We start from the raw sequence: 23,159 nt of genomic DNA on the forward strand, positions 1-23,159 counted from the left end.
CTCCTGGGGAGGGGACATTCTCCCCATTAGACAGAGGGGCTTGCTGAGGAACAGGGGCTACAGGATGTAACTGAGGAGCGAATGTGGCCCACTTAGCTTACTGGTTCTCTGTACACCAAGTGCTGAAGCTCACCATCAGCTTTAAGCCAGGATATCTTAGCACGTCTTGGCCATTTTAGCATCCCCACTGGGGAGCTTCAGGAGACAGAAGTCTTGCACTCCTAGAGCGGGGCTCCACTCACTCCTCTTTTTCCCCACTAATGAGCAGTGTTTCCTGCTCAGCAGGGTTACCCTGCCCAGCACCTCTTTACACACCCAACCTGCACTCAACCCACTCCCCTTCACTTGCCACAGTGGCTTCAGTACCAGCTTCTCTTTCTTGCAGGGAAGCCCAACAGCTGCAGCAAGAGGAGTCCATGCCTGAATACAAGGAGTGCTCCCCTAGGCCTTGCTGCTTATGCACATGCATGCCTCTACACTGCTGGTTATAAGGGCCTTCACCACACCAGCCTGGGATATTTTACGTGACAAAAAAACCAGGGTTCAGAGCAAAGGTAAAAACACATGCAGATTGTGAGTTCATGGGCTAGAAGTGGCAGTTTTAAAGTAGACTGTATCCATTTAAAGAAAATGTAGGTGAAACAGAAGTAGTACCTAACATGGTCAAAACTCTGTCTCAGCCTCACAACTCCTAAGGAGAGTAGGTATCATTGCCCCGTTTTACAGATGGGGAAACTGAGGCTGAAAGTTACAAAGGATCTTATAGAGTCAATGACAGAGCTGAAATTAGAACTTAGGTCTTCCTGACTAATGCTGGGCATAGTCCTCCTATACTGCCCATCAATGGTAGTTTCGAGCCAGGCAGTATTTGTCCTATAACTGCTCAGTTGAAATCACTGTTAGCCCGTTAGCATGCAGTCTCAATCCTGACCATTTTATAAGAAGGGCTAATCTGATACTTGGATTCAGTGGAAAAATGCGCAGAATTCTGAACTCCAAGCAAGAGTTCTTCAACTGTGCCCCAAACGAAATGGTCAGACTAAATACTGCACACATTCCACTCATCCACATGGAAAATCTACAGGAACTGCAGCAGCATGTATGGCACAGCCTGAGATATATGAACGTCTAGCAGGGAGCACTTTCCAGGGAGCTACTTGACTCAACTCCAGCAAAGTCAGACACCAAGGATTTCTCTGGTGGCACAACACAAGGCTGCTGTCACTGCCCTGGCTCACCGTGGCAGTGTGGATAAAAATCAATGATTTAAAAAAAAATTAAAAAATTGGATTTTTTTTTATTTAAATTGGATTTTTTTGATAAAATGCTTTTTGAGGAAAAAAACCTATCTAAGGACAGTTTTAATTAAGTAAGATACATGAAAGCTCAAAGATATCTCATCATGGAATCGGGATTACAAATTCTAGTTCTATAGCAGGGGTCTCAAACTCAGATGACAACGAGGGCCACATGAGGACTAGTACATTGGCCCGAGGGCCGCATCACTGACACCCCCCCTTCGCAACCCCCCCACTCTACCCCTTCCATGAGGCCCCGCCTCTTCCCACCCCTTCCCTGCCCCCATTCCAACCCCTTTCCCAAATCCCCACCCCTGCCCCGGCTCTTCTCCGCCTCCTCCCCTGACCTCACGGCTCCCTGCTCCTCCCCCCCCCTCCTGGAAAGCTCTAAGTACCGCCAACAGCTGTTTGGCAGCTTGGTGGCAGGAAGCACCTGGAGTTAGGCAAGGGGGGGCACGGGGAGCTTGGCGGGCTGCAGAAAATAACGTGGGAGGGGGTGGGGAGGTGCGGGAAGCTTCACGGGCCGCAGAAAATAACCCCGTGGGCCATGTGTTTGAGACCCCTGTTCTATAGTATGAGAGAATATATTCATGTAAAGTTTAAGAAAAGTTTTGTAAATGAGTTCCAATAGTTCATGGATTAGGGACCCAATCTTATGGGGTTCCAGGGGCTTGAGTATAGATTATTTAGGTTAATCTTTCTATCTGCCCAATGGGACTCAGTGCTCAATCTAGAAGATACCATCAGAGATGCTTAGTTTTGCAGTTCTCAAACTGTGGATTTGTGTCTCCAGAGATAACATGCTTGTTAACAGGAAAAATGTTTTTAAATAAATAAATAAGTATTATATAGAGGTGAGAAATAATAGACCTCAACTCTATTGTCCCTCTGCAAATTTGTGTACACAGAGTCAATCTCTTACTTCTCTCTAAAAGTGCAAAGTTTCAAAAAGTTCAATGAATAGAAGATTGTTGGGCGCGGAATAGATCTGGACAAGGCGAAGTCTGGAGATAAATGTGAGAAGGGAGGGACAAGCAGTAGAAGCAAAAGTGACACTGTTTGAGCAGCATATTCCAGAAGTCTTGAGGTCTTTCTGAGTGTAGCCTTCATTGATTTGAGATCTCCCATACCATTCTCTCACTAGAAGGGAAAACCTATAATGGCAGCAGGCCGTAAAAGAGACCCAATTTGGGAATCATAGAATATCAGGGTTGGAAGGGATCTCAGGAGGTCATCTAGTCCAACCCCCGGCTCAAAGCAGGACGAATCCCCAACTAAATCATCCCAGCCAGGGCTTTGTCAAGCCTGACCTTAAAAACTTCTAAGGAAGGAGATTCCACCACCTCCCTAGGTAACGCATTCCAGTGTTTCACAACCCTCCTAGTGAAAATTTTTTTCCTAATATCCAACCTAAACCTCCTCCACTGCAACTTGAGACCATTACTCCTTGTTCTGTCATCTGCTACCACTGAGAACAGTCTAGATCCATCCTCTTTGGAACCCCCTTTCAAAGGTAGTTGAAAGCAGCTATCAAATCCCCCCTCATTCTTCTCTTCTGCAGACTAAACAATCCCAGTTCCCTCAGCCTCTCCTCATAAGTCATGTGTTCCAGTCCCCTAATCATTTTTGTTGCCCTCCGCTGTACGTTTTCCAATTTTTCCACATCCTTCTTGTAGTGTGGGGCCCAAAACTGGACACACTACTCCAGATGAGGCTTCACTAATGTTGAATAGAGGGGAACAATGATGTCCCTCGATCTGCTGGCAATGCCCCTACTTATACATCCCAAAATGCCATTGGCCTTCTTGACAACAAGGGCACACTGTTGACTCATATCCAGCTTCTCATCCACTGTAACCCCTAGGTCCTTTTCTGCAGAACTGCTGCCGAGCCATTCGGTCCCTAGTCTGTAGCGGTGCATGGGATACTTCCGTCCTAAGTGCAGGACTCTGTACTTGTCCTTGTTGAACTTCATCAGATTTCTTTTGGCCCAATCCTCTAATTTGTCTAGGTCCCTCTGTATCCTATCCCTACCCTCCAGCGTATCTACCTCTCCTCCCAGTTTAGTGTCATCTGCAAACTTGCGGAGGGTGCAATTCACACCATCCTCCAGATCATTTATGAAGATATTGAACAAAACCGGCCCGAGAACCGACCCTTGGTTGAAGTTCCTCTACCTGTGGGTAAAACAGGCATGTGTGCAAAATGCAAACAGTGCAACAAAGAAATGCAAGGCCTGGTTGAAACAACATTGCCTGAATGAAACAACATCATGAAAAGTGTTCCTTCTCAGGAGGAATCTGTGTTGAAGATGATGAAAGGAACATGTATGAAAATGTAGGATCTTCAGGTTGGTAAACTTTTTTATTTCATACTTCTTTCTTAAGGACTGCCTGTCTTCCTTCTGGACTATTCTTGAATTCTCACGTTGGAGCAAAAAATATGGTTGTTACTCTATGGTATTATCTTTTTAGATGCAGTTGTGATAAAAAAATAAATAGCTGAAATAGGCAGATCTTCCTTTTACAGTTTCACCTTTAAAGTAGTACTGAGTGTCAGTGAATCCTTCTGTGGCCAGCAGGACCATTAGATAATCTTGTCTGACCTCCTGCAGGGCATAGGCCAGAAAATTCCACCAGTGGTTCCCGCATTAAGCGATTAACCTCGGTTCAGATACAGCAGCTCTTTTAGAAAAGCAACTCAGCTTGATTTAAAGACTTGAGGTGATGGTGAATCCACCATGTCCCTAGGTAAGTTGTTCCAATGGTTAATTATTCTCACTTAAAAAATTATGCCTTGTTTCTAATCTGAATTTATCACTTCAACTACCAGCCACTGGATTTTGTTCACCTGTCCTAGATTAAAAAGCCCTCTCCTATCAGAAATCTCTACCCTATGTAGGTACTTGTAAACCACAACCAGCCTCTTTGTTAAAATAAAGAGATTGAGCTGCTTTAGTCTCTTACTATAAGGCATGTTTTCCAGAGATGGACCCATTCTTGTAGCTCTTTTTGGAGCCTTTAGCAATTAGTAAACATCCTTTTAGAGCTATCAGCCCGAGACACAATAGCCAGTAATGGTCTCACTAATGCTGGATATGGAGGTAATACCATGGCCCTATTTCTGCTCACTAGTTCCCTGCTCACACATTGCTGTAGCAACCATTGATAGTAAATGATTTAAACTTGGGCTCTCAAAGCAGTTTATGGGAGTTGGATGCTTAGCTCCCACAGAATGGGAATTTGGGTGCCCAAATCCCTAAGACTCTTTTGAAAACCCCAATCTTAAAAATTAAAGCATGTTCCCAGTTTCTGGCCCAGTAGGAACCAAAGCCTCACAGCAAACTTTCATTTTGACAGATCACAGTTTAGTACAGCCCTTTCCCCAGCTATGGAGCAAAGCAATCCCCTTCCTGGTCATTATTATTTTATAGTGCCCACAAGTCTGCAGGTGCTGCCTGGGGGCAGGTCTCTGCTCTGAAGAGCTCATAATTAAGGGGTGGAATTGAAGGATAAGTGAGCAGTGTCCAACAGGCCAGCTCCTCCTTTAGGAAGCCTGGATATCAGGTGTTCGTAGCCTGTTTGCCAGAAGCTGGGACTGAGCGCCAGGGGATGGATCACTTGATGATTACCTGTTCTGTTCATTCCCCCTGGGGCAGCTGGTATTGGCCACTGCCTCAGAAGACAGGATACTGGGCTAGATGGACCTTTGATCTGACCCAGTAGGGCCATTCTTATGTTCTTATGTTGAGGGGTAGAGAGCTGATGACGCTCCTCTCACAGCCCTGCCTGAGATGCTGGGAAATACATTGTTCCCTCTGCAAAGAGACTCCAGGCACCTGGCCCCAGTGAGTGCTTCATTTTGCCTCAGAAGGATACTGAGCATGTAATCCTGGTGAACACACATGAGCTGTGCCTTGAGGAGTAAAGCATTGCTGACTGTGTGAGTTCCTTTCTGAGGAGTACCCTGCACACGGTGCTGCAGGAATGACAGCTCCTCCCCAAGAACCATGGCACTGGTGAATACTGCAGCTTCTCTCCAAGGAATGCTGAGCACACAGGTTAATGGCAAGCACATGGACTCCTCCTTGATGGAAATTAGTGCCAGAGTGTGTGTGAGCTCCATCCTGAGGCATGCCCAGGAAGAAAGGGCCACAGAAGGATCTGGGCTCCTCTCTGAAGAATACCCTGCATGCACAGCATTGGTGGGTGAGTCAGCTTCTTGCCCACAATGCTGCCAATTATATTCTCTCCTCTCTGAATAATTCAGAGCTGGTGAATGCACCATCTTATGCTGGAGGAATGATTAATGTTTGGAGCATTGGCTAACATGTCATTCTCCTGGCAGAACAAGAAGTAATGGTCTCAAGTTGCAGTAGGGAAGGTTTAGGTTGGATTTTAGGAAAATCTTTTCCACTAGGAGGGTGGTGAAGCACTGGAATGGGTTACCTCGGGAGGTGGTGGAATCTCCTTCCTTAGAGGTTTTTAAGGCCCAGCTTGATAAAGCCCTGGCTAGGATGATTTAGTTGGGAGTTGATGCTGCTTTGAGCAGGGGGTTGGACTAGATGACCTCCTGAGGTCCCTCCCAACACTGATATTCTGTGATTCTATGCTCCGAAATATAGACTGGAGACAACCTTAGCTCTTCAGCAAACAAAGCACTTGGGAATGCATGAGCTTCTCTCTGATAAATGGCATGCGCACACAGTGCTGAGCTACTCCTCTTGGAGTGACGCTGAGTGTGTGCAATTGGGGAATGTTTTCACTCCTCTCTCAATAAACATGAATTGCCTTTCTCTTCTCTAGTAACAACGCAGCTGCCTATGTACTGTAATTGTGTTGGCAAAACATATGGCCTTAGTAAAAGGAAACTCAACACTGTCTCTTTCTAGAAAGAAATGGTGCAGCTGGGCTGAAATGGTGAGCTGGCCATACCTCAGTGTAGCAGCTGTAGTGAAATGCCACTAATTACATTCCTGAAGAGCAACTACCTACACAAACAGGGCCGGCTCTAGGTTTTTTGCCCAAGCAAAACATTTGCTGCCCCAAGCTCCGAGAGCGCAACTGCCCCAGAAAAAAAAAAAGGAAAAAAGGTGGCCGGAATGCCGCCCCTGGAATTGTGCTACCCCAAGCACGTGCTTGCTTTGCTGGTACCTAGAGCCGGTCCTGTACCCAGAGCTATTTCCTGTTCATCTATCTGCAAAGCATAAATTTATATTGAGTTTCCCTGACTCACAGAGAGAGAGAGAGAGAGAGAGAGAGATGATGGTTCTCCACACTCATGAAGAATTTTTTAGCTCTTTAGCCTCTACATTTGCTGTTTCTATGAAAAATGCACAGATGGATGAAGCACCTTTCTGGGACATAACTATTTACTCCACTCCCATTAGCAAATGGTTTGTTAATGCTCAGTAAAGGTTCCACAAGAGTTACATTAAGGTCCCAGGACAGGGAAAACACCTGAATGGAGGGGATAGGCACGAACCAGTCCTTCTACAGTATGTCTACATTGCAGCTGAGAGGTGAGATTCCCAGTGCAGGTAGACAGACTCCTGCTAGTCTCACTCAAGCCAGCACCCTGAAACTAGCAGCATGGACATTAAAGCATGGGCAGAGTCTCGGGCTACCTGCCCGAGTCAAAGCCTGGCCAACCTTCTGGGTCCAGGCTCAGGTGGCTATGCTGAGCTGATCATAGAATATCAGGGTTGGAAGGGACCTCAGGAGGTCATCTAGTCCAACCCCCTGCTCAAAGCAGGACCGATCCCCAATTAAATCATCCCAGCCAGGGCTTTGTCAAGCCTGACCTTAAAAACTTCTAAGGAAGGAGATTCCACCACCTCCCTAGGTAACCCATTCCAGTGTTTCACCACCATCCTAGTGAAAAGGTTTTTCCTAATATCCAACCTAAACCTCCCCCACTGCAACTTGAGACCATTACTCCTTGTTCTGTCATCTGCTACCACTGAGAACAGTCTAGCTCCATCCTCTTTGGAACCCCCTTTCAGGGTGTTGAAAGCAGCTATCAAATCCCGCCTCGTTCTTCTCTTCCGCAGACTAAACAATTCCAGTTCCCTCAGCCTCTCCTCATAAGTCATGTGTTCCAGTCCTCTCATCATTTTTGATGCCCTTCGCTGGACTCTTTCCAATTTTTCCACATCCTTCTTGTAGTGTGGGGCTCAAAACTGGACACACTACTCCAGATGAGGCCTCACCAATGTCGAATAGAGGGGAACGATCACATCCCTCGATCTGCTGGCAATGCCCCTACTTATACAGCCCAAAATGCCATTGGCTTTCTTGGCAACAAGGGCACACTGATGCCTGTGCTGCACTGTCCACACTACTGTTTTTTGAACACTAGTGTGAAGCTGTCTACCCGTGCTGGGAATGACATCTCCCCGCTGCAGTGTAGATATATCCTTAGAAATTCTGAAAAAGTGGAATGAGAGAACACTGTATGAGTTTGAATTGGATGCTAATATGGCAACTAAATGGACCCTGAGAGAGCCAATGGGGAGACCTTGAAAGTTGAACTGGAGGATGCAATCCAGAATCTTGAAAACAGAAGCTTGTAATGGGCTGAAACCTTGGTTTGAAGCTCAGATGGAAAAATCAGAGGTTATGTAGTGAAGGAAGCTGTTGTCCTTGTCTCATTTGTTGCAGAAGCTGGAATGTGCATCGAGAATGAGGCAGGGGATGGTATGAGACATGGTCATCTCAGGGTTAAGGCAACTGAACGCCATCCTGGAAAACTGGGTTCTATCCCTGCCTCTGCCCCAGAGTTCCTGTTCGATGCTGGACAAGTCCCTTAAACCAGAATTCTCAGCTGGCCATTAACTGTGTTTTCTCACTTTCTGGCTCCCCAGTGTGAGATACAAGGGGCTAGGTTTTTAGAAGGGCTGAACACTCACAACTGCAATTGAATTAAATTTGAGCTGTGTTTTGAAGATATGAAGTGCAATTAAATGCAAAATACAATGAACAATCAGGCCTTGGGTCTCAATTTGGCACCCAGAATTAGTGGACTCCTTTGATAATTTTGACTTTAAATCTGTGGCTCCGTTCCCCAGCTGTAAAATAGGGATAATACCACCACCTAAGACTGATATGGCAACCACCCGATCCCAGCCAGCTGGGAAAATGGGGAGGAGAACACAACAACGACCTAATCTCACAGGGGTGCTGTGAAGATAAATTATTTAATATTTGTGAAGCACATGGGCCTGGATGCACAAACAGAGTTAGATGTTGACACAGACCATCATGGTGCTTAGTTTTTAGGCACCTAGAAAAATACTGTGATTCACAAAGCTTGAGTTAGGTGCTGAGGCTCCTATACAACACATGGGGAGAGAGAGGCACCTCAGAGTGCAATTCACAGAAGCCAGTAGGCTAGGCAGGGAGCCGCCTAAGCTACTGGGTGGGAGATGGTGACCAGAGAGTGGAGTGCTAAGTGTTATTCCTCTCATGGAGATAGGTGGCTCCCTGCAGCCTGGACTTAGGTGCCTGTGTATGCTAGGAATTCTCAGGTGTGAGCCCTCTCCTGGAGTTAGGTGCCTACGGCACCTGAGGTGGAAAAGGGATTTGAACAGGGATCTGTCACATCTCAGGGGAGTGCTCAAACCATGGGGCTATGGGATATTCTGATGTGGGGACTCCCTCAATCTTTCCTGTTGAAGCTGTTGCACTGATTTAATCCTGAGGTCAAGTGTACCGAATGGGACCAGCACAACGAGACAAGGCAGCCAACCCAGCTCTGCCCAGACTGATAGACATAGGCACTGACTCCGTGGATGCTCCAGGGCTGGAGCACCCAGGAAAAATATAGTGGGTGCTCAGCATCCACCGACAGCCCTGTTGATCAGCAACTCCCCATTCCCACCCCAGCACCTCCTGCCCACTGTGGATCAGCTGTTCAGCGGCAGGCAGGAGGTTCTGGGGGAGGGGGCGGAGCAAGGGCAGGAAGAGGTGGGCTGGGGCAGAGTGGGGGTGGGAAGAAGCATCCGCTGGGCAGGCTTTATTGAAACTAACCTGAAAGTGAGGCTTCACTAGAGAGGAAGGGTCCTCAAACATTTAAAGGGACAGGATGTCACACCAAGGTCTCTGTTTTCCAAACCCCAAACCTTGTTCAACACTATTTAATGTTGGAGAGTGACAGGGTCATATTAACACCTTTGACTCTTTGGGCCCTTTATTCCAGCTACATTAATACAACAGGGCTCAGGCATACACTTTTATCAAGTACTTGTGGCACCTTAGAGACTAAGGTGCCACAAGTACTCCTTTTCTTTTTGCGAATACAGACTAACACGACTGCTACTCTGAAACTTTTATCAAGAACTTTAATCCACTCCTCTGTCCAGCAGTCCTGGTTTCTCCTATCAAGAGTCACCTGCTAACATTGCTCCCTCTCTGACTGAACTCTGTATTCTTCAGCCACCCAGAAGCTTCCCCTCCGCACAGGTAGTAGACACTTTCAGTGAACACATCAGTTTTGGAACTGTATGGATCAAGCCCTTCCAAACTTCATTTATTTCAACTCACAGTTTATGGTTCTTCCAACTCCTGGCTATATTAAATATTGCAGTGTAATGATACCCTGAATTGAGGGACCTTTATCCTCTTCCTTATTCTTCATTCCCAGCTCTACTGGTAATGGTTAGTGGTGGGAGCTGGAGTGCCTTTTATCTGATCAGGGTGTATTACCATCACAAAGATGAGCATTCTCCCTAAGGCCTCCTTTCTCAAACAGTGCAGAACTCTGCATAGCTACCCCACTGAAAGGGAAGATCCCTTTAGGACAGACAACTTTTGAGGGGACGGTAGAACAGTAAGCTTGGCTTTCTAAGTGCTTAGTTGTATAATTTAGCAGCTCTGGGATGAAAAGTACGTGATTTGGTCAACACTGGCATAGTGAGGTGGGGTTGACTGAGTGCAGTCAGGGGTACAGATTGTTGTCTGTAGCAAAATGTGTTCAGCATGTGCTATGTTGCAGCCCAGGTTTGTGAGAGCAGGCAGAGTACAAACCTTTGCTATTGACAAACGCTGCTCACATAACCAGTAATTTCCTCAGGAGAATTTAACTGAAACATCAACTGCTAATCGGAGATATGAAGGAGTTTGTCAGAGCAAATACCTAAATATGAGAGTGCAATTAATTTGGCCTTCCATTTCATAAGCTCCTGTCACCAAATTGAGCGGTGGTGCAGGATTTCTCTCGCTGAATATAACTCTTTGAATTGCTTGTTTAGAGAATTGCCTGTACCCATTCACTATGAAAGCAGGAAGCTACAAACAGGAATGAATAGGGATTTCTGGTTCTGCAATTTCTTATTGTTGTTGCTTTAATTTCCATTGCTGAGAATGCCCCTAGAGATTAGGAGGAAGCGTGCTTTAGTAGTACTGCCAGCCAGCCAAAATAACATTTAGCCCCTGGGGCTCTAGTCACTCCTTGGGTTCCACCGAGTAAGTTGTGTTATGTGCCCCTGTTGGCAGAAAATCTGGGACTAGTGCAAGTCACACACAACCCCCTCTGCTGAGAGACCAGGAGCCAGTTAGTGTCACCCAGAAAATGAGAGGGCAGCTGGAGAGGTAGTATGGATGAGGGCATCCAAAAAATGCACTGATTCAGCACATCCTCTGATCAAGCTTTGAAGATGAGTCTCCAATAGAACCCAAGCCATGAATTAAAGCTGCTCACCCTCTGTGGAGCTCCCTGGGGATTGCACTGGTACAAAACTTGTCTGCCCTTCCTTGAATGCCTCTGCAACGTCCCACCTGTGAGGTTTGTTACATGCTACTGACGAGCAGCCACTCGCATATTAAAAGGACATTTGATGATTGTATTGCTCTCCAAATGCATAACCACATTGTGCTCCCTCTCTGCACTTACCATCACTGCTGACCTCTTCCTCAGCATGTATGCGCCACTCCACATCCTCTGACTCCAGCAAGTCTCCTTGTGATATCTCTATGATCTGCAGTTTCCGCAGACTCACCAGGTCTATCTCTCTTAACCCTGTTTCCAGTTGTTTCACCATGTCCTTGCCTGGCTGACTAGTCAAAACTGTAATCTGAAACAGAAGGCACAGATCTAATGCAGTAGCTACCTCCGACTGCCAGAGATATCATGCCCAGATGCTGTTTTAGCAGAATACAGTAACTAGGGAAGCCCCTCTAGAACACCCCCGCCCTCCCCATGCAAGAGCAGATGCAGAGGCATTTGGTAAGATTTCATAGAATCATAGAATATCAGGGTTGGAAGGGACCCCAGAAGGTCATCTAGTCCAACCCCCTGCTCAAAGCAGGACCAATTCCCAGTTAAATAATCCCAGCCAGGGCTTTGTCAAGCCTGACCTTAAAAACCTCTAAGGAAGGAGATTCTACCACCTCCCTAGGTAACGCATTCCAGTGTTTCACCACCCTCTTAGTGAAAAAGTTTTTCCTAATATCCAATCTAAACCTCCCCCACTGCAACTTGAGACCATTACTCCTCGTTCTGTCATCTGCTACCATTGAGAACAGTCTAGAGCCATCCTCTTTGGAACCCCCTTTCAGGTAGTTGAAAGCAGCTATCAAATCCCCCCTCATTCTTCTCTTCTGCAGGCTAAACAATCCCAGCTCCCTCAGCCTCTCCTCATAACTCATGTGTTCCAGTCCCCTAATCATTTTTGTTGCCCTTCGCTGGACTCTCTCCAATTTATCCACATCCTTCTTGAAGTGTGGGGCCCAAAACTGGACACAGTACTCCAGATGAGGCCTCACCAATGTCGAATAGAGGGGAACGATCACGTCCCTCGATCTGCTCGCTATGCCCCTACTTATACATCCCAAAATGCCATTGGCCTTCTTGGCAACAAGGGCACACTGCTGACTCATATCCAGCTTCTCGTCCACTGTCACCCCTAGGTCCTTTTCCGCAGAACTGCTGCCTAGCCATTCGGTCCCTAGTCTGTAGCTGTGCATTGGGTTCTTCCGTCCTAAGTGCAGGACCCTGCACTTATCCTTATTGAACCTCATCAGATTCCTTTTGGCCCAATCTTCCAATTGGTCTAGGTCCTTCTGTATCCTATCCCTCCCCTCCAGCGTATCTACCACTCCTCCCAGTTTAGTATCATCTGCAAATTTGCTGAGAGTGCAATCCACACCATCCTCCAGATCATTTATGAAGATATTGAATAAAACCGGCCCCAGGACCGACCCTTGGGGCACTCCACTTGATACCGGCTGCCAACTAGACATGGAGCCATTGATCACTACCCGTTGAGCCCGACAATCTAGCCAGCTTTCTACCCACCTTATAGTGCATTCATCCAGCCCATACTTCCTTAACTTGCTGACAAGAATACTATGGGAGACCGTGTCAAAAGCTTTGCTAAAGTCAAGAAACAATACATCCACTGCTTTCCCTTCATCCACAGAACCAGTAATCTCATCATAAAAGGCGATTAGATTAGTCAGGCATGACCTTCCCTTGGTGAATCCATGCTGGCTGTTCCTGATCACTTTCCTCTCATGCAAGTGCTTCAGGATTGATTCTTTGAGGACCTGCTCCATGATTTTTCCAGGGACTGAGGTGAGGCTGACTGGCCTGTAGTTCCCAGGATCTTCCTTCTTCCCTTTTTTAAAGATTGGCACTACATTAGCCTTTTTCCAGTCATCCGGGACTTCCCCGGTTCGCCACGAGTTTTCAAAGATAATGGCCAGTGGCTCTGCAATCACAGCCGCCAATTCCTTCAGCACTCTCGGATGCAACTCGTCCGGCCCCATGGACTTGTGCACGTCCAGCTTTTCTAAATAGTCCCTAACCGCCTCTATCTCCACAGAGGGCTGGCCATCTCTTCCGCATTTTGTGATGCCCAGCGCAGCAGTCTGAGAGCTGACCTTGTTAGTGAAAACAGAGGCAAAAAAAGCATTGAGTACATTAGCTTTTTCCACATCCTCTGTCACTAGGTTGCCTCCCTCATTCAGTAAGGGGCCCACACATTCCTTGGCTTTCTTCTTGTTGCCAACATACCTGAAGAAACCCTTCTTGTTACTCTTGACATCTCTGGCTAGCTGCAGCTCCAGGTGCGATTTGGCCCTCCTGATAACATTCCTACATGCCCGAGCAATATTTTTATACTCTTCCCTGGTCATATGTCCAACCTTCCACTTCTTGTAAGCTTCTTTTTTATGTTTAAGATCCGCTAGGATTTCACCATTAAGCCAAGCTGGTCGCCTGCCATATTTACTATTCTTTCGACTCATCGGGATGGTTTGTCCCTGTAACCTCAACAGGGATTCCTTGAAATACAGCCAGCTCTCCTGGACTCCTTTCCCCTTCAAGTTAGTCCCCCAGGGGATCCTGGCCATCCGTTCCCTGAGGGAGTCGAAGTCTGCTTTCCTGAAGTCCAGGGTCCTTATCCTGCTGCTTACCTTTCTTCCCTGCGTCAGGATCCTGAACTCAACCAACTCATGGTCACTGCCTCCCAGATTCCCATCCACTTTTGCTTCCCCCACTAATTCTACCCGGTTTGTTTGGTAAACCAAACAAATGTAAACCAACCTGAACTGGATTTGGGAATTGTAATTTTATTATTATTGCCACCATGCGTGCAGGGAGCCCAAAGAGGCCCATGTGACACCATGGCAAGGTGTGGTGCAGGGATCACTATAATTAAGTGCTGATGTAACCTTGTTTTGCAAAATGGCACTGTTGCCAATTCTTGTGCTTTGATTGTGAGTCGGTGGGAGTTGGTGTATTTCCTAAACATCAACTCCTGAAGTCACGTGATTACATAAACATCTCTGCTTTCACTTAAAAAAAATCTAGTACTCCTGGTTGCGGAGAAAAGCTTGAAAATGTTATGTGAGTGTACCCGGAAAGGTCAAAAATACAGAAGATATACGGAAAGAGCTCAATAATTATTACTTTAAAAGGATTTTTAAGGCAATCTCAGTTTTTGTGGAGCCTGACTCATGATTTTGGAACAGCTGGAATTGTCAGTACTAAAATGGTTTCTATATTAAGTTACTGTCCCTTTGTGATGGGGTATGCAAACCCCAAACTGGGGCCAGACAAGGTTGAAGGACAGTACTGGGCTTAGGGAACCCTGCCAAGCATGCTTTAGCTGGAGACAGGGTTGAAAAGGGAGCAGCCTAGCTCAGAGGGGAGGCTGGGAAGAGGACAGACCTACCCTGAAGGCTCCTGACAAAAGGTCTGGAGAAGTCTCCTTGAAGGAACAGGACTCTATGCTGAGCTGGGTTGGGGCTGATGGTTTGGTTTCTTTTGTCTCATCTGGGACCAGAGGCTGAGGGAGGGAAGGAAGTAGTGGTAGGAAGTGATCCAGGTAGGGTGACTCAAAGGGCCCCTTCAGAGCCCAAATGCTGCTGATCCTTATAGGGCCCTGGGTTGGAGCCTGGTGGAGTGGGTGAGCCTGGGCTTCCCTACCACCACTGGGTGGGCACTAATCACTAGGCTGCCTAGCCCACCAAGGACCCTCTTACACCCTTTAAGTGGAGCTGCTTCCTAGGAGTGGGAAGGAGTTCAGAGACATTCCATGGCATTTAGGGGCAGCACGTCAACTGGCAGCAAGGAGCAGTTGCCAGGAGCTCTTGGGAAAGAGCTGAGTTGATTTACCCCGCTGCCCTTTGTTCCAGCTGCTGCTGCCACTTCCCAGAGGAAACAGATGGATAAAGGCCAGTGCTGTGCTGCCAGAACATGAGCAAAGGGCTCCTCAAATGCTTTCTGGCAGGGGGCTGTGCAGGAAGCAGCTCCCCACTGGTGGGTGGAGCATGTCCAGTTGGTGACTCGGTCCTGTGATGGGGTGTCCACCCCACACTCCCTCTGAAGGGGTTAATGGCAGCCAGGTGGGCCAATTAATCTATTAGGCTGAGAGGAAAGCCCTAACTAGGAGAAGCTCACCTGTGTGAGAACAGGCAGGGCTTCTATAAAGCCACAGAGCTGATAGCAGAAAAGGGGCTATAGAGAAGGAGTCTGCTTTCGCTCCCTGGGAGAAGGGAGGTGTGTTTGGGGTTTTCCCTGGGAAGAGGGAGTAGAGAGGCTGAAAAACCCTAGATAAGAGGTGGTGCCAGGGTAGGAAGCAGCCCAGCAGCTAGGTTGGAGACTGAACAGATCTTGGCTGCATGTTGTAGGGTCCCTGGGCTGGAACCCAGGAACAAACCATCCCAATGTGCAGAAAGAACAGTAAATATGGCAGGCAACCAGCTTGGCTTAACAGAGAAATCTTCAGTGAGCTTAAACCCAAAAAGGAGGCTTACAAGAAGTGGAAACTTGGACAGATGACTAGAGAGGAGTATAAAAATATTGCTTGAGCATGCAGGGGTGTAATCAGGAAGGCCAAAGCACAATTGGAGTTGCAGCTAGCAAGGCATGTGAAGGGTAACAAGAAGGGTTTCTACAGGTATGTTGGCAACAAGAAAAAGGTCAGGGAAAGTGTGAGACCCTTACTGAATGGGGGAGGCACTAGTGACACTGGGTAGCAAAGTATGGGGAGGAGGTAAGCCACCTTCAGTAGTGAAAGAACAGATTAAGGACTATTTAGAAAATCTGGACATGCACAAGTATTGGGTCTGGATCTAATGCATTCAAGGTTGCTGAGGAAGTTGGCTGATGTGACTGAAGAGCCATTGGCCATTATCTTTGAAAACTCGTGGCGATTGGAAAAAGGCAAATATAGTGTCCATTTTTAAAAAAGGGAAGAAGGAGAATCCAGGGAACTACAGACTGGTCAGCCTCACCTCAATCCCTGGAAAAATCATGAAGCTGGTCCTAAAGGAATCCATTTTGAAGCACTTGGAGGAGAAGAAGGTGATCAGGAACAGTCAACATGGATTCACCCAGGGCAAGTCATGCCTGACCAACCTGATTGCCTTCTATGACGAGATAACTGGCTCTGTGGATGAGGGGAAAGTGGTGGATGTGATATATCTTGACTTTAGCAAAACTTTTGATACAGTCTCCCACAGTATTCTTGCCAGCATGTTAAAAAAAGTATGGATTGGCTGAATGGACTTTAGGTGGAGAGAAAGCTGGCTAGATCGTCGGGCTCGGCGGGTAGTGTTCAATAGCTCGATGTCTAGTTGGCAGCCGGTATCAAACAGAGTGCCCCAGGGTTGATCCTGGGGCTGGTTTTGTTCAACATCTTCATTAATGATCTTGATGATGGGATGGATTGCACCCTCAGCAAGTTCACAGATGACACTAAGCTGGGGGAAGAGGTAGATATGCTGGAGGGTAGGGATAGGATCCAGAGTGACCTAGACAAAGTGGAGGATTGGGCCAAAAGAAATCTGATGAGGGTCAACAAGGACAAGTGCAGAGTCCTGCACTTAGGAAGGAAGAATCCCATGCACGGCTACAGGCTGGGGACTGACTGGCTAAACGGCAGTTCTGCAGAAAAGGACCTGGGGATTACAGTGAATGAGAAGCTGGATATGAGTCAACAGTGTGCCCTTGTTGCCAAGAAGACTAACAGCATATTGGGCTGCATTAGTAGGAGCATTGCCAGCAGATCGAGGGAAGTGATTATTCCCCTCTGTTCAGCACTGAGGCCACATCTGCAGTATTGCATCCAGTTTTGGGCCCTCCACTACAGAAGGGATGTGGACAAATTGGAGAGAATTTTTGTTGCCCTCTGCTGGACTATTAGGGGGCTGGGGCACATGACTTACGAGAAGAGGCTGAGGGAACTGGGCTTATTTAGTATGCAGAAGAGTGAGGAGGGATTTGATAGCAGCCTTCAACTACCTGAAGGGGGTTCCAAAGAGGATAGAGGTAGGCTGTTCTCAGTGGTGGCAGATGACCGAACAAGGAGCAATGGTTTCAAATTGTAGTGGGGGAGGTCTAGGTTGGCTATTAGGAAAAACTATTTCACTAGGAGGGTGGTTGAAGCACTGGAGGTGGTGGACTCTCCAGCCTTAGAGGTTTTTAAGGCCTGGCTTGACAAAGCCATGGCTGGGATGATTTAGTTGAGGTTGGTCCTGCTTTGAGCAAGGGTTTGGACTAGATGACCTCCTGAGGTCTCTTCCAACCTTAATCTTCTATGATTCTATGAACCCGCAGTAGAGGGTGGGCCTGGGTTCCCGCATCAGCTACTGAAGGGGTGGTACTTGAGGCAGTGAATGGCAAGACTGCTGAAGGAAAGACTTTGATATACCCTGGAAGAGGGGAACACTGAGTGACCTGGCCAGAAGGCTGAGTCATGAAGAGAATGCTGTGGGCTCTCGGATTAGAGAGGAGATGCAGATCTGCGACGGAGAAGGTATAATGGCATGCACCCATGGGAAGGGGTGTTGGCCTTGACAGCTAATCCTTATAGTGAGCAAGAGGAGGCTCTAGCCACGTGGTGAGTGGTGGACCCCATCACAAGTCCCTTTTGGTTCTCAAGTGGGCAGGCCTCCCCTAGCAAATAGTAATTCTCTCCCTTCCCCCTCCCCTTTCAAAGGATTATGGATATATCTGGATGGACTTTTATGAGGATACAAAGTCCATCCCTCTGGCCCCAGTCCTATCTCACTATTTGAGATCCATGCTCCAACCCATGGAGCCGCTAGAGCTTTTCCAGTAGAAAATTTTGTTGCCATTGGCAAAACTACCTGTTTTTCACTAGCCTGGTTCTTGGAAACAGATTAATTGTTTTTGTTCTAATGTTTAAAAAAAACAACAACCCCAGGCAGAGCTGAAACTTAGTCTATTTCAGCCCAAACAGTTAGTTTGCCAAACTGAGAAAAAATTAAAAGTTAGGTTATAATGGAAGGAATATATGCAACTATAACCCACACACTTCCTGAGCGGCAGCCAGTACATCCCTTGGCCTGTGCTGCTTCCAGCAGCTCCCATTGGCCTGGAGCAGCGAACCACAGCCAGTGGGAGCTGCGATCTGCCGAACCTGCGGATGCGGCAGGTAAACAAACAGGCCAGGCCCGCCAGAGGCTTTTCCCGCACAAGTGGCGAAACAAGTTTGGGAACCACTGCAGTAAGAGGCTCCTGCATTTAGTTTCTGAGGTTCAATCCCACGCGCTGACAACCGGAGTTTGTTGGCGTTGCCTATCTGAAGGTTGTGTATCACTTCTATTGACGTCTAAAAATACAAGCTTAACTTTTCATGTGAATAGTGATTTTTTGGGTGTTAACTTGAGATACCTTAAAAATAGAGGGCTCTTTAATCTAGAAGAAAAAGGCAGCACAAGATCAAATCCCTAGAAGCTGAAGCTAGGAAAATTCAGAGTAGAAATAAAGTTAAATTGAACAGTGAGGGGAATTAACTATTAGAACAATTTGTGTTGGGGTCTGGTGGATTCCTCATCACATGAGGTGTTTAAACCAACCCTGGATATCTTTCTAAATGTGGGTTTGAAGCAGGAATCACTTGATGAAATCAAGTCCATGGTCTGTTATGCAGGAAGTCAGACAAGAGATCCCTTCTGGTTTTATAATCTCTGAATTTATGAAAAAGAACCTGATTTTCAGAAGTACTGAGCACCTGCCCTCTGAAAATTAGGTCTTTTTAGGATGTCTCAAGTTGGGTATTCAAAAACTGAGACAGTCAATAATTACTTTTGAAAACTTAGGCCACTGTCTTTTTACAGTCATACACATGGATAGCTTTTTGTACTATGGTGTATACCAGAAAAACAGAAACCAGACATCCTCTGTGAAAATTGCACAGTAATGTGTGCTTGCACAACACACTGTGGACTAATTTTAACAAACCAGAGGAACAGGGAAAATCTAGTGGAATATATGCCACCTACAGCTGTAGATCATTTAATATTGTAGTTAACTGTCCCATTCCTTCAGCTGCAGCAATGGAAGATTGTGCTGTGCATGTATTTGCAGTTAAATTAATTAGAGAAGGTAATTGAGTCATTCCCTGAATTACACCTACTCTATATTGCCCTCCAACACTGAAATAAACACCCCAAATCAGAATCACAATGAGCAGAAATTAAAACCCATCACTTATTTCCCCCCCCCCACAAATCCCCCTATCCTCTCATCACCAAATGGGTGAGGGTGGGAAAGTAGGAGGGGGAAGAAAGTAAAATTATGTAAGAATGAAAAACAACCTATGCATCTGCATCCAAGGATAGAAAAAATGTATCTTTTATGGCATTATTAGAGAAATCATATTTACAATGCCATTATATAAATCAATGGGATAGCTTCTCCTTGGATCACGTGTTCAGTTCTGGTGACTGCATCTCAAAAATAATGTAACAGAAATAGAAGGGATTCAGAGATGGGAATTACATTTAGATGCTTCAACAATCTTCCATATAGTGAGAGAGTGAAAAGACTGGAGCTGTTTACTTTAGGGAGGCAATGAATAAGAGGGGACACAATAGATGCCAAATGGTAGAGGATCTGTGTTTGGGTGCATGGGACAAGGAGTCCTACGGAAGTCTCAAGCTGCTGCTGAGAGCATGAAATACTGACTATAAAGTTTTCTGTGTTTTCCAAATACTGATCCTATTTGCTTTTTGTACTGAAAATTGATTTAAAGATTGTGCTAAAATAATGATCTTTTTGTAGGCTTTTCCAGTTCTTTGCTACTGTGCCAACTAATCCCACAATAAAATGCTTTTCCATTTGAATTGGTGTTTTAATGAACTGTGGACATACTTTAAGCCACAACTAGGATCTTTGCACAAATGTCCTATTGATGCAAGTGGAAATTCCATCCAGGGAATATAGGCAGAACATGACCCTAGAATGTAAGGGTAGGCTGGCAATGAAGTCATATCAAAGAGTATCTTGTTTGCAGCTACACATAATGCGTTTCACTATGATTTCATAAGAAATAAAATCAACTTTAAATAATATCCAGACTTGGATGCCTGGAGATTAACAGTGTACAAAATGGGACGTTAAAATAATCAGCTAATGCTTGTCATCAAGTTGACTTCCCTCTCACAGCTAGGGCCGTATTCCATGAGCGTATTGAATCTGTATGTGGCATGAGATCTTGGGCATCCTGCAGAGCAAGCTATGGGATTCCTCTTTTTTGGAATTGTTTTATGCTACTTACTTCCTCCCATGATGCTTAGATACCACAGTGACTGACACCTGAAATAGACAGACAGACTGCTCTTGATGGTTATTACTATCTCCCCAGCACCCAACTTGCCTCAACAGAACTGTTCACTGAGCCTCCTGCTAGCATATGTCTGGTGTACTGTTTAAACTGCTGGAGCCCATCCTGCACAGCCTGCATCACTCTGTCTCCCTTTTGTTGGAAAGAGCCTTCTCTTGGTAAGGAGCGAAGTTCTGAAATGCAGGTCTGAAGCCGAGAAAAGCTCCCTTTTACTTGCTGCAAAACAGCATTCAATGAAATTAAAGAGAAGACATTTAAAATGCAATAATAATTATTTTTTACACAATGCAGTTTGGTTGTAGAACACATTGCCCCAAGGTTACAGGGTTTAAAAAGGATTGGACAGTGATACGGATCACAAGACTATCCAAAGTTGTTATTGTAAAGATTTTCAAAAGTGGTGTAGCCTGGGGATAGGTAGAGTTTTGGGAGGACTATAAACCCTCTTGCTTCAGGACATGAGTCAATTAGGGGCTGGGAGGAAGTTTTTTTTGTTTTGTTTTTTCCTCTGTGGGCAGGTTATCCCATGGCTAACTGACTCCTGTGGAATTTCCTGAGCCTTCCTTGGAGGCAGCTGGTAGTGGCTATTGTTGCAAACAGGATAGTGGACTAGATAGACCACTTGTCTAAATCAGTCTGTCAATCCATATAGCTCCAGAGGCACAAATCACTACCGCAGCTGCATCCCACTACAACTGCTTGTGTTTTGTCTCACGTACGGATGTGTAGCAGGGCAGTTACCTGCTCTGGTGGAAAAAGCTAGGCTGATTAGGGAAGCAGCCACACCTGGGACCATGCCCAATCAGGCCGCAGCTGGCCCTATGAAAGGGCTGTGAGCCAGGACCTGAGTCAGTCTCTGTCCAGCCTTAGAGGGATGGGGATGCCTGGGGGAAAAGGGGGTACCTGATGCAGAGCAGAGCTGGGAAAAGACAAGACAAGAGGAGCTGGGGAGCTCTGGCCTCGGGTAATGCCAAAGCAGGTACTGGGGCTATAGAGGTATATCCTGAGGATAGGTAGAGGCAGCTGGTCCAACCCATTTGCCAATGATGAGTGGCCATTTCAGACTGCAGTTTGCCCCAGTGAGAAGGGGGCTAGATGATGACTGGCAGTAGCCACTGAGGCAAGGTGGGCTTAGGGGGAGGGTGTTCCCCTGAGAGGGGAGACCCAGAGTGTGGGGGTACTGCTGTGACAGAACTCTGAGGTAAAGGGCACTGGGGTCCGGGAGGGACACAGGGGGCCTGAGGCAGGTGAGACACTGGCCAGGCAGAAGGCGCTCTGGGGCTGGAAAAAAGCTAATTCCCACATGACCAGCAGGAGGCACCAAACTGGTGAGTGCGCGATCTTGCTACAGGGCGATATATAAAGGATATGATGCTTTATATGTTTCACAGCCTTCCCCAGCCTATTATATACATACTGCCCATGATCAAGGTTATCTAACACATGAACCCAATCGTGACTTTTCCCTAATGTAGACAGAGGCTAAAAACTTTTGCCTTGATATAGCTGGTTGAAGTGAATCCTAGTAGGGAGTCCTAGAGTTTGTGGAATGTCTAGAGTAGCATTTACAAATAAGTCAATTAAACTACAATAGGAACAAAGTCTCTACTGTAGACATACCCAGTGAGTGAATTGTAGTAAAATCTGGCCCATAGTATGTCTAAATTGCTGCTAAATGTACATTGAGGGGGCCAGCAAAAGTTATTTACATCAGTTTAAACTCCTAGACTAACTTTTGAATTTGGCCTTCAGTCTCCATTAGCCCACGGAACCAAATTGTGATCTGTTTTGGAAGCCACTGTGGAGTCGGGCACAATCATAGGACTGGAAGGGACCTCGAGAGGTCATCTAGTCCAGTCCCCTGCACTGATGGCAGGACTGAGTATTATCTAAACCAATAACAAAGTGCTTCTCCAGTTTTCTGCAGCTAAAGACTATTAACATTAAATGTAGAGCTAGCTTCTGATGCTACTCAATGTGAATAATGGTACTCACTACTCAGTCTGGGGAGTCTCCACTAACGTCAGCGTGATGCTGCTCAGTATCGGTAAACGTCAGTCTCTGGACCTAAATAACACTTCACGTTTTGGCAGAAAAAATTCCTCCTGCACAGACCAAGTGGGTTTTTACTAAATCGCACATTTAAGAGGGAGATCCAGGAATTTGGAGAGTCCCAGTAAGCCTCTGCAGGCCCCAGTTTGAGGAAACTCAGTTAATTTTTTTTTTTAAAAAAAACCAGGTCCAAACTTTATGTGCTCACTCCAAAGACCTTCTCTTGTAAAGTAAATTATGTTAAACTGCAATTAATTTGCTAGGGGCTTTAATCTGCAACGTTGTGCAGCTTTGGGTTAGTGGGCCCAGATTAGTGAATACCTAGAACAAACACTGGATTAGTTCTTAACCCCAAAGCTCCAAATCAAACACAATACCATTGTATTTGTCCCCAATCTCCTTTTGGTCTTATTGGGAGACTTGAGTCATAGAATCATAGAATATCAGGGTTGGAAGGGACCTCAGGAGGTCATCTAGTCCAACCCCCTGCTCAAAAGCAGGAGCCATACCCAATTAAATCATCCCAGCCAGGGCTTTGTCAAGCCTGACCTTAAAAACCTCTGAGGAAGGAGATTCCACCACCTCCCTAGGCAACGCATTCCAGTGTTTCACCACCCTCCTAGTGAAAAAGTTTTTCCTAATATCCAACCTAAACCTCCCCCACTGCAACTTGAGACCATTACTCCTTGTCCTGTCCTCTTCTACCACTG

The 23,159-nt window shown here is 46.3% G+C and overlaps 1 protein-coding gene across 1 annotated transcript in view; it reads right to left on the reverse strand.

Annotated features, from left to right (window-relative positions):
• The window catches only part of M1AP (meiosis 1 associated protein), a 59,300-nt gene that overhangs the window by 22,763 nt on the left and 13,378 nt on the right, over positions 1 to 23,159 (reverse strand). The window contains exons 3-4 of the mRNA XM_073343216.1: positions 20,431 to 20,613; positions 11,190 to 11,370 (exon numbers count right to left, since the gene is read on the reverse strand). Coding sequence (XP_073199317.1) covers positions 11,190 to 11,370; positions 20,431 to 20,613 — 364 coding nt within the window. The remainder of the gene's footprint in view (positions 1 to 11,189; positions 11,371 to 20,430; positions 20,614 to 23,159) is intronic.

Source organism: Lepidochelys kempii, chromosome 4 (genome assembly GCF_965140265.1).
Source record: "Lepidochelys kempii isolate rLepKem1 chromosome 4, rLepKem1.hap2, whole genome shotgun sequence".
Lineage (NCBI taxonomy): Eukaryota > Metazoa > Chordata > Testudines > Cheloniidae > Lepidochelys > Lepidochelys kempii.